Source organism: Calonectris borealis, chromosome 3, assembly GCF_964195595.1.
Source record: "Calonectris borealis chromosome 3, bCalBor7.hap1.2, whole genome shotgun sequence".
Taxonomy (NCBI): Eukaryota; Metazoa; Chordata; class Aves; order Procellariiformes; family Procellariidae; genus Calonectris; species Calonectris borealis.
In genome coordinates, this window is record NC_134314.1 from 57,902,323 (window position 1) to 57,914,552 (window position 12,230).

At 34.8% G+C, this 12,230-nt stretch overlaps 1 protein-coding gene across 1 annotated transcript in view; it reads right to left on the reverse strand.

The window, feature by feature from the left end:
* Positions 1-12,230, reverse strand: part of TBC1D32 (TBC1 domain family member 32) — a 98,194-nt gene that overhangs the window by 24,843 nt on the left and 61,121 nt on the right. Inside the window, exon 27 of the mRNA XM_075145744.1 lies at positions 5,419-5,544. Within this exon, the coding sequence (XP_075001845.1) occupies positions 5,419-5,544 (126 nt within the window). The remainder of the gene's footprint in view (positions 1-5,418; positions 5,545-12,230) is intronic.

Consider the following 12,230-nt stretch of genomic DNA (forward strand, 5'->3'; position numbering starts at 1 on the left):
TGACTTCTTTTTAAGAGTAGCGTCAGAAATTTTCAACTCCATCAACCATACTTCAGTTTAATAAATCTATGAAAAACACAGTTGGCAATTCCCTTCTTAATGGCAACAATAAGGAGGACTTTTTTGAATTCCTAAGATCATGTGAGAGACTTTCAATTATTGTACATTGAAATGGCAAAGGAACAACCTGCATTATCTTTGAAATGAAGAAAACAAGATAATAAAAACTCTGACAGTGCTTCCATTACAGATGAAAGTTGCATATCTTATACCAATATACAAGTATCTTCTTTATTAATGCCTTTCAAATCCTAATCAAATGTCGTAATCTTCACACACATGCATGCATATTCTCATGCACTCACACTGCTTACAGAATATTCCTTTGGAAGTTGCTCCAAACTGGTTTGGGGGACAGATGAAAGAAGTTTTGATCTGTAACTGTGCTTCCTGCGTAACATGAAAGACCCACCATTCCACTCTAATTCTGAAACAAGCCTCCTCGAAAAATCAAGTAAGGACATAAAAAGGTAAACATCTTTTTTGTATTATTCTAAAAATCTCTTTCACGAATGCAATATTTTTTAATTGGTCATACTAAAAAATGAGAGCAGACCACATGCAGAATCTAGATCTAACTCAGTGATCTTTGAGGCAGAAGATTTGGTCCATATTTAAAAAGATCAAATTGAGCTTAGAGAATCTATGTACCTCTTGCAGAGAAGAATAGGCTTCTCTGAGGATCAATTCAGAATGGAAATCTAACACAGTTACCCTGATCTGTCTTTCCGAAATCACAGCCTAGAGAATTCTCTCTCACATGCTTAACAAGAGAGTCTATGGAAGACTACTACGCAAGACTAAAGTTAGTCAAATTTTCTTTAGCTGGACCTAATGAAGACTGAAATTTAAATAATCTTCTCCTTAAAAGAAGGAACAACATACTAGTAATGGCTCTAAAAATGTAGTATTTCATTGTCTTTGAATCCAGAAGATCCTTTTCAACAAAAACTAAAGTCCCTATTACCTTTACTTCTATATACAGGCAGAGTGGTGACAACTAAGATACTCTTCTTGTTGAGATTCTAGTAGCTATAAAGTATACCTTGATATAAGCTACATTTACAATGCCTGATAAGGCTATTTTGATAAACTGCTAAAATTTAGCATTTTGTTATCCTGAATAAAAAAACCCACAACCACACACATTCAGTAATAACTACTGAAAATATCCATGGTTTTGGTTCTTCATCCCATGGGGAAAGTTCTGCAGTTACTTTCAACTTTTTGCAGCAATTGCTAAAGGCTGTAGCACCCAAACGTCACAAACAATGACATTGCCTCAAAGGATCATAGTATTTTTCGTCAGCATGTTTTGACAGAGCTACCTCAGATGATGCAGCGCTCACAAAGCATTAATGGATTGCAGAACACTCTGTTGATCATAACCACTCTGCTTTCATCAACCATTCCACTTGTAAAAAATGAAGAAAAATCCTGTGTTGTCCAGTAAGATCACATGTGCAATTTCAAGACCTGCTATGTTTTTCGTATCTTTGAAGTCATCAATAGTTGCTGAGACTCGAAGAATAACTGCCTAAAGATGAAAATTACCTTAAAAAAAAAAATGTATTTGTTTGTTTGTTTAAGAGAGAACATTTTGGAGGTAAATTAATAGGCCCTAAAGAATATTGGTAATCTAAGTCCAGATTCCTGAGGGAGATAAGCCATGGAAACTCTGAATGACTCCACGGAGCAAGTCACTTTAGCTGAGTTTACTATCCCTATCCATATCCACACCTGCATATAAAGCTTGAGGAGAATGATTAGAATTTGGGGACTGACTACCTCTCAATTATGAAGGGAAGAATGTTAGCATATAATTATATGATCTCTGCAACACCCTCAATTTCTGTTACTTAGCGTTTAAAGTCTCCTAAAAAAGGAGAGGATTAAAGGTGTTGAATTTGCCCTTACAGGAAAGAGATCAGCTGCTGACACAATGCTAATTAGGAACAGATGAAAAAAGGAGCTGCTGGGGCTGAAAACAACAGAAATGCCTTCTGCAAAACCTGAAGGATGAGAAGGGGGAGACAACTGAAAAAGGAATGGATGAAACAGTCAAGCCAAGATCACCGGTTCAAAAAAAAATACCTCCCAGTCATGTGAATGATTTGAACATGCTATGTACTAAGCCTAGATTCACAAAGCCCAATAATTTTCTACATAAATCCAAGCTATTTCTCAGAGGAGTTGATTTGCCTGTTTCTCTTCCTGCCAAAGCCTAGATGCCAATACACAGAAAGCTCTTATCTAGATGTACTAAAGATGCTTCAGGGAGGCCACAGCATTGCAAAAAGTAGTCCAAAAGAGGCCAAGACTTAAGCTGACCAAGGGCCCAAGGGATCTATCTGTGGTTCTCTAGCTGATCTAAGTGACCCAAAGACATATGCAAAGACGCTCAACAAGCAGCTATATCCCTAGCATCCACAATTCTGTGGCACCTTTATAAAAGGAATGACTAGAAGAACGCCTTGGTCTTACCTTATTGTGCTCAGAACAATAGAATGTAGAAGCTGGTTGTCTACCATATGATCTGCTTTTAGATGACCAAGAAAAATCCCACACTTTCAGTCCTGCCACACTAAAAGACATACAAGCCTGAGGAAGATTTGTATCTCCTTTTAGCAGTTCAATAAAGCCATTCAAAACTGGATCTTGATGTTTGACCACAGAAATGACTTAAAAGCTACAGTCAGAGGCGATGCTTTAGTAGAGAAAACGCCAATTTAGGGATGAAGATGGACATTCCCAAAAGTAATGCGATACCATAACATTTAGCAGAAAAACATTGACCAAGTCAATGTGATGGTAATCAACACCAGAAGAGTGAATTAGATATTGATACTATAGAGTTTGCTGAAGAATTTTCTGATGGGAATTCAAGCAGGTTCTATAGATTCAGCATCTGGTAATCCTGACACCAGATCGCAAAATATTTTAAAAATCAATACGCTATACAGTCATTGAATCCCATGTCACCTCTGCTGATTATGTTCTGGTTAAACTGCTGTTAACGTTAGTCTCCCTTAGAAAGGGCCCACTACATGAAGCATAAGTATGCATCTTTGTTCTGTATTCCTTGGAGTTTGCTCCATCTGTGACTAAAGAGAAAGTTTTGATATCTTGGGATCCAGACTGAAGCCTCTCAGTCCTCTGACATTTGGGAGAGATTCGCATGCTGCAAAAGATACATAGCAGCACAGCTGTCTCGCATAAAATAGTTTCAATGAACATGATGTTGTCTCAAACCACACAGCTAGCAGATATTTTGCTGCTTCTGAAATATCTCCAAGCAGATATGCATCATTTGAACAGCTTTGCATTCACGTTAAATTACCAGTACTTACACTTAGTTTATAATACTACTATTCTTTTGTAGAGTGTTTTTATTTATTTATTTCGTGTTTCATTATGCTATTCTGTTTCTATTTTCATACTTTATTTTTTTGTGTGGTTTGTGAAAGCACTTGCAGAAGTCCCTGTGAGGCTTAACAACAATTCCACAGATACTTTCTTGCTGACTTTTACTCCCAGTTCCATCTCAACTGGAAACAGTTATTCAGAAGCAAGCATAATTTTTTGCTTTGGGTTACAAATCTTAATGACTTTCTATAATTCCTCATTCTAGCTTCCGGTACCTCCAATAAAGTTACAGAAAACAACTTACACAGGTTTTGAAGCTGTGTATGGATAACTACAAAGCACAAAAGGAAAGACTTTTCTTTTTCTTTGTAAGCCACGTACTTTAAATGTATGTTCCGTTTTTTGCAAAAATATGTTTTTTCAACAAATAATTCCTTTCAGATGCAGGATGACAGACTAACAATTTTCAACAAAAATTTCATATAATCCAAGAAGAGATCAGTCTAGAAAACATGCTGATTCAAATAAAATTGATTTGACAGACTAAATTTTTTGATGCTATATATTGAGAAGCACAAATAAAACCATCACTGAACTACTAGATCAGAGTCATGCAAGAAAAGTAAACATACCATTTTGCTAGAAAAATCTAGGGTTTTTTTAATTGCTACTCTTCAGTTTATTTTTCTTATACTAGCAGAAGCTCATATAAAATACATTCAGTTGTTTCTGAATGGTTATGAATCTCTATTCAACTGTTTCACAAAGCTGTCTGAATACATGCATTTGTGGACGTGTTCAATATAATGTACATTATAAGTGCATATATGCATTATATACAAACACATATGTATTCTGTCTACACACACATTCTTCCAAATGGAAGGTGAAAGCTCTGACTAATTTACAATCACCTAAGACTATAGACTCAAGCTTGTTTGAAAGAAGCAGTAAGAACAGAAAGCTCTGAGAATTTAGAAATAGTCAATAATTATTGACTTTAACCACATTATACAAATGACAAATTTCTTATTAACTATAATATTAAATCAGTTCCTGTATAAATGACTTCCTTAAGGCTTCTGAAACTGCCCTATAACTTTTATATTGCAATATAATTTATCATAAAATTCACATCTCTTATATAAAACACATATGCTGGGTTACTTTGATCCTATATAGAAGATATGTCATCTGTCTTCACTGTCAGTTGTATTAATTGCGTACTTAAAGAATTTGAAGGGAAACCTTTGGCATCTGTAAACAAAAAGTTAGATTAGGTACTGACCATCTGTCCATAATCAGAATTCTTACAGAAATGAAAGCCAGCAATTTCTGGAAACACCTAGCTCCTTTATTGCTACACAAGTTTATACGATACTACAAGTGAATTAGTATGTCTGATTTCTGGTGATTTGTTATATGGGTGATCACTGTTTCTGTTTTAGCTCGTTTGTTGTTTTAACTGATCTATACCAATGCTCCTGTGTGAGCACACTCTCCACTAGAAAAGACATATGAAAATGAAGAAAAATGTGAATGAGTGGGTTCTTTGATGTTTAGTATGGCTTAATTCTGAAAATTTTTACTGAAATGGGCCATTAATATAGTTTCCCAACCCGCCTTAAAGTTATTCACTGATCTCTGGGAAATGTGTTTTCTCTCAGGCTCTCTTTTCCATTTTCTCAGCATCTCAATAATTTACCCTTTAGAGATCTGAAACACAGACTTATATTTGAGCCCTCTTTCTGTGTCAAATTTCACTGAAAACAGTCAACACAGAGGGATGATGGCCATAAAAAGAGAAAAATAGGACATGAGGCATAAGCCTTGTTTTCTCAGGAAAATCCCATTGAAATAGTTTTTATAATCAACACAAAATTATTGACTATTTGCATAGATAATGTAATCCTCAATGAAACTTTAAAGAACGGTTGCTTCCTAGTGGCCTTCTGTTTGTTTGCTTTGTTTAACTCAGTAAGTCATACTCACTTGTTCCACTGATGATATCCGGTCTGGCTTTCATGACTTTGCAGAACTGTTTTCTACAAATTTCTGTCCACCCAGTTTGCTTCTCTGGACTTTTTAAGAGTGATAAGAGCTTGTCAAGATCTTTATCTAGAAGAAATGAAAAATAGTGTTTTTCTGTGATGATAATCTTGGCTCATTTTTTTTCTTTCTTTTTTTTCTTTTTTCTTTCTTTTTTTTCTTTTTTCTTTCTTTTAAACTTATTACGTAAGTAGTAAGAAGCTATTAGTTACGGAGTACCACAGAGACAAGTAGATGCATTCAGAAACTAGAAATCATTTCAACAAAGAACAGGAAAGTTAGACACAGCTGAGAGCCCTGTCATTGCCATTGTATTTTTGGCAGACCTCATACCTTAGGAAGAAAAGACGAAATAAATATCCCTTATCCTATGACAATGCAACTGGAGAAGTAGTCCTAAAGCTGATGACATTCTGCTTTACAGAACAGAACAGAACAGAAATATTAATTCTACTTACTACTGGGTTTTGACCATTTAAGACATTACTGAGGCACATTTTATAACTCTCCTAAAGTTATTACTCCCCTGTCCTGAAATGATAAGAATTGGAAAGACATTTTAAAGAAAGTAGTTTGGTATTTCCATGTAATTTCACCACTCTGACAATCTAAAATAGGAAAGATAGGCAAAGATCCTCCACCAAATATCATTGGTTTAATCATAAAACTGTGAGGTGGCAGCACTATTTTGTAGAACATGAAGTGAAGCGTGATAAGACAGCAACACAACAGTGTTCCACAGAAAATTTCTGCTTCTTTCTGTGAGCAGGTTTCCTTCAGATGCTTCTACTATGTCAGGCTGCCCCTATTGAGAATTCTTATAATAGCTTTGCTGATAATCTCCAGCATTTCCCAACTTTAGCACAAGGACTTAAAATTGGGACAAAAGGTTACACTAAAAGTATACTTTTGCTGTCGCTGAAATGTCACCTTGCAAGTTTTGCATTAATATTTAGAGAAACTTAGAATTTTAAATTGAGAATTTTAAATTTTCTGAAGAATCTAGGTGCACCCAACATGCTTCAGCCCAGGGTCACAGGCTCTTTATTGGTGCTGTCAGAGGCTGCAACAATGTAATTCAGGCATTTTCTAACTTCTGAATGCTTGACTTTTTACCTGAGCACTATTAAAACACAGTCTTTTGGTACAATTGTTATATATGAGGCACAAATGTATCGGATAACTTTTTTCATTATATGTTCAGCTTGCTTATAAAACAAATTTGCTGAACAGTTTACAAAAAATCTTTATGAGAGATTCCTTTTAAATGCAAAGAAAGAATTTCAAAGATTGCTCCTTACTGTTACTTTTACCTTGTTATTAAAGACACATTCCCTCTTTACAATAGGGAGACAAGCCTTCAAAATTAAAATTGCCATTGATGCAATGACAAAAGGACAGTAAGTATGTTCTCTTCTCTCTTGGCTAAAGTGATTTTTTTCCCCCTCTATTTTCTACTAAGTTAGAGGAAATTACACATACTTTACCAATTTTCTAAAATAAAATATCACAGGCTGAGGTAGTAAATTTCACAACTAGCTGAGTCTCACAGAGGTTTGAAAACAGAACCATAGCAACAAATGTAGAACCAGTATGTGTAATCATACATGAAAATGTTAAGTTGGCTTTCAACAATATGATCTCTGTTCTTAAAGCCTTAAGAATATTTTCTTTAATTCAATCATCTTCTGCAACCAAAATGTATGTCTTGGAATTCACACTGAACAATGAATATTAGCAAGCTACCATGACGCATGATGACATAGCACACTGAATAATATATGCAAGGCAGCAATTAAAACAATGCATACATATACTTTGGCAAATCAAAAAGGAAATAATTTCTTCCCATATGTAAGATTTGTTAAAAAATGCTTAACATACTGGGAAGGGCTGACTGTTCAAATTCTATTTTTCTGAAGGCAGAACAAATTTCAAGTTCAAATGCCAAGTCATTTTATAAAGTAATTTTATGTAAGATAAAACTGATCAAACTCAGTTTTCTAACAGAAAATCCTGACCCTACAAAATGGAAACAATCAATTAGAGTGTCTCTCCTCAGGCAACTTGGTTTCCAGAGTACTTGATGATGCTATGAAATATTTTCTGGTCAACTTCAGGGGAAAAATAAAAGTGGTATCTGCAATAAGGTAAATGCACATGCATTCACTCCAGCTGCACGCAATCCCTTTGCTATGGGACCATCAGTTCCCATCATTACGAAAGGATCGTAGCCTATATTACTACTATTACTAACTATTCACTAAGGTGATGAAGGTTCTTCATACCTTTCAAACTCTCCTTTGTTCTGTTTCTACGTTTTGGAGAAAAAAAACAGTATAGAAATGAATTCTGTCACGAAAAGAGACTTCTGATTAAAGATTCAACAACTGTTTTAGCCAGTCTACATCTGTTTTTAGAATACTTGCTGTTATTTTTACTTCTTTAAAATATTTCAGTATTCATTTTTCCAGTAAAACTGAATTGTTTCCACAAACATAATACTAGTTTCAAATTATCTTATTCTTTTAAGATGATTAGAATATTTTCAACAGAATTACGATACCACATATAATTTATTTTAAGCTGGTCTAAAACCTTAATGATTTATAATCAGTAAACTGTATCCCTGTCACTGGAATTTATTATATGATACATAGTATTTAAAAAAAAGCTGATTATAGTAACTTAATTATTATAATTAATAATTGTTCCAAAGTAATTAATATGAAATTCCTTTGTCATCCTCCAATAACTAAATCCTCAGCTAGTATTTTTCCAAATAACATGCACTGATGCTTAGAACAGCTTATGTGAGTATGAAAATTTAATGTGAAGACGTATTTACTCTTATAGTATTATCAGTAGGATTTCTAGTTCTTTCTCTGCCCTTTTCTGCTATTTCTATAACAGGTGAAGGTTGAAGAAAATCTTAGAACTGCAAAGCCACACTCCTCTACAAGTCAAATAGCTATTTTACTTCCTAAAGGATTGTAGTAATTCAGTTTGGCAGATGAGGATCAGAGACTACAAGCTGAGATTTAATCAGCCAACTTTCCAAACAGAGACCAGGGTGAAATTTTGATTCCTCTGAAGGAAATAAAACTACTAAAAAAAATGCCCCAATAATTTCAAGAAAGTAGGACTTCAAGATCATGGCCCATCCATCTCCGCTGTCTCCTCCTGGCTTCTTGATTTGACCCCTATTTTCCTTTGCACAGTTTCTCTCTCTAATATTCTTCCTCTCCTGCAGGTTTTACAAAAGTAAATCTTTATTTTGTGATTGCTGAATGTGCTGGGTTTGGCTGGGATAGTTAATTTTATTCGTAGTTAAACGAATTAAATGTGGTTAAACCACAACACTGAAATGTGCGCATGCTAGTATCTAGCAGCGTCAATGCATCCAAAATTGTACTGTTTAAACATGCAACCTCTTACAATGTTAATTTATGCTCCAATAATAGCATAAGGAAATAAAGACTACGGTATTACAGTCTTTTCTGAAATTTTGCTAAAGACCATGAACCACTGTATTTGCCTTAAGGTTCCTCTGGGAAGACAGTCTTTAACAAAAAAGGAACTTAAGCAACTTCAAATATGTACCAAATATAACTAATGCAGGTATGTGTATGCAAGTCTGCAAAAAGTCTAGAGAAGAGACAAAATCCAAGAGTAAATACTCTCAGTAAAGTAAGAACTACCTACTTATCACGACTGCCAAGTCAAATTTCCATTTCTGTCATCAGAATAGAGACAGGCAAGGAACCTACTGAAAACAAGAGCTTGTTTTGGTATAACCAATGGATTTTTTTTCCCCGGTCAAGGACGATACAAGACTTACGATCCTCAGAGAGCTCACAGGAATGTTCAAACTCAAATGACAGAGAAACAAGCATAAAATCCAAGCAACCAAAATACTACAGCATAACCATGTATTTAATATATCCATTACATACTGTAACTGGTATCATATTGTGGCAACTCACAATATCTATTTTCTTCCAGCTAACCATTCACTTCTCTTAACAGCCTGTCATTAAACAGGGACTATCACTTCCTCCAACAGGTCATCACAGTACAAAAGAAGAGAACCTTGGGGGGGTTGAATGAAAATTGTTTCCAAAAACCTCATGATACCAAAAAAATGCCAGCTCACTTTCACAAGTTAGTAGGCAACTGTAACTCGCCCAGCAGTATTACCACGTAGCTGGAACTTCAACTCCCACATAGTCCTGTGCTATGCATATTGCTTGTTACTGAGGGTGGGTTTTCACACTATCACTAGAGGTGTTCTAAACACATGCCAATGCCAAAAGAGAGAAGTCCTACTCTTCTTTCTTCTCTTTTCTGGTATGTCACTAAGTGGGTTCACTAGTTATCCTAGATTAATGACTTGAATTATTTTTTTTTCTGGAAGAAATGTCAGAACTGCTGAAGGAGATGAAGGACAGAAGGTGAGGGAACAGAGGAAGAAAAAAAAAAACAGCAATAGAAAGAAAGGAAAAAGTGAGGAAGGAAATGAGTAAGACCTTTCTCTTCTGATGATAGTGAGCTTTTTAATATGCTTAACCATAACAAGAAATCATATCCTAACAGTGTGATTGAAGAGAAGCTTATGTCAATTTGATTAATCTGCTGCAGTCCTGCCTTCTTCTTCATATGTGGTTATATTTTGCCACCCCATCCCTTCCTTTGTGCTAGCACTGGTTGCTTTGTGTAGCCTTGTCAAAAAAAAACCAAACACGTTTACTAGTTTATGAAGCTATGGAACTGCACTATAAATAACCTACAGTTACCTGCATGTATGAAATCTGAACCACCACACCATAACTTTCTATAAGTTTAAACTGATCTCATTCCCTAATTATAATTTAATTCCCATGTATATAACTATGTAATTATAATTCCCATTTATAATTCTTCAAATAATTATTCAGCTAGCTTTTGTGTCTAAATCAGGTACGACCTAAGAAAATTCATAAATATTTTAGAAAACATCAGAAATGCAACAAGCCCTTTCTCATCTGATTGTGTTTTGTGATACAAGTGTTTTTCTGTCTCTAAGAAACTAAGATCTGTAAATTCATGTGTATCTTATTCAAAATCTAAATTTAGAAATAATTAATAGCCTGACTGTATTATATTTGACTACTACATGAAAAGAAATCCATATAAGGATACATATTTTAGGAAAGCCCATGTACATTTCTGATAGACCTGTCCACTTATTTCTCTTTCATCTTTCATTAATTGAGTGGACTTCTTAAAGAGTGGAAGACAACAGGCTCATACATGAATATTGAGCCAAAAATAAAAAGAAGGACACGTCAAAGAAGTGCAGGTGATGAAGTCATTTATGTGAAATTATAAGGGATAACAGGAAAGCTAATATAGCTGGTTCTTTGACAGAGAAAGTTAAAAAAAATATTAAAAAAGAGAGACTGCTAGTTACAGGCAGATATAAAAAAAACCCCATGGCTGAAAAGAAATCTGATTAAAAAAAAAAAAAAACCCACAAAACTACAAAACAGAAACATGGCAGCATGTTCCCATTCAAGTTAAAAGAGTATAAAGCAAAGAACTCAGAGAACAGTGGCTGAGATAAAACATCAAAAGACTTTAAGAACATCATCACAGAAGATTTTTGGCAGCAATTCTGAACTGTATGAGTCAGGAAGAGAGTAAGATTAATGAATGATGGGGTGCCTATGTATATGGAAATGCTAAGCAGTGAATGTGTAATTATGGACATTATTCTTCAGTCACACTCCTCACCAACTGTCACAACTGCAGAGCTAGGAGAAGAAAAGGAAAATAGATCTTCTGTGCAAATAGAAAAGTGAATATTACAGTTTAATACAGTTCTGAAAAGTTTAACTTTTCATAATCTACAGTGTAGTTAATATTACAAGTAAAAAAATCATTACTTTTAATAGTTGTATCCTGAATAACAAAGGATTATATCGCTCTTTGAAAACCACTTAATAGTTCCTCCTCAAATTATCTTGCTGAAATAATAATTGAACAATTAAGACAAAAGAAAAGCAATGGGGTATCTTGCTGCAGTGTAAACAGGTGGAAATGGCATAATTAATTTCCACATGTAAACAAAAAAACACATAAATCATTTAAAGCTTCACTGTAAATTATCTTTGACAGAAGTGAACCATTAATATAGTGCTACCCAATAGTTTTCCAACTCTAAATACTGGCTGAAATAATTAATGCATATTAATACACAACCCAGCAAGTTTATTTTTCCATATATCCTTTCCTACAGCTACATATACCATACATGCAAACGCCTACCATCTGCAAAACCAGGACAGATATTTGTAAAGAGTGATGCACTACAGATTTTCCTCAAATACAGATATACTTTTTGGGTGAGTCTACCCACTCAAAGTGTCAACATGAAATGAAGGAATTACTCCACTACTCCCATGTAGTCACTAATTCTACCAGCATAAATTATGATAGCTTCATTTTTGATCCAGTGAGGCAAAATATCCAGTTGCTAGTGTTTGTGAGCACTGCATCAGCACAGAATAATAGTAAGACTGTTAAAAAAAAGTTCTCTAAGGTGCAGCCTTCAGGCCTTGGTGCTGGGAAACTCATGTTCCAGACACTCTGCAGAGTTAGCACTGCTCTGTTTTTTCTTACAGATAATTAGTTCTCCCCCCTTCTCCCCCCCAAATTGAACAACGAAAAAGGTGCCAGTGCTGCATATTTACCACTGTCAAAAAGAATTTAGA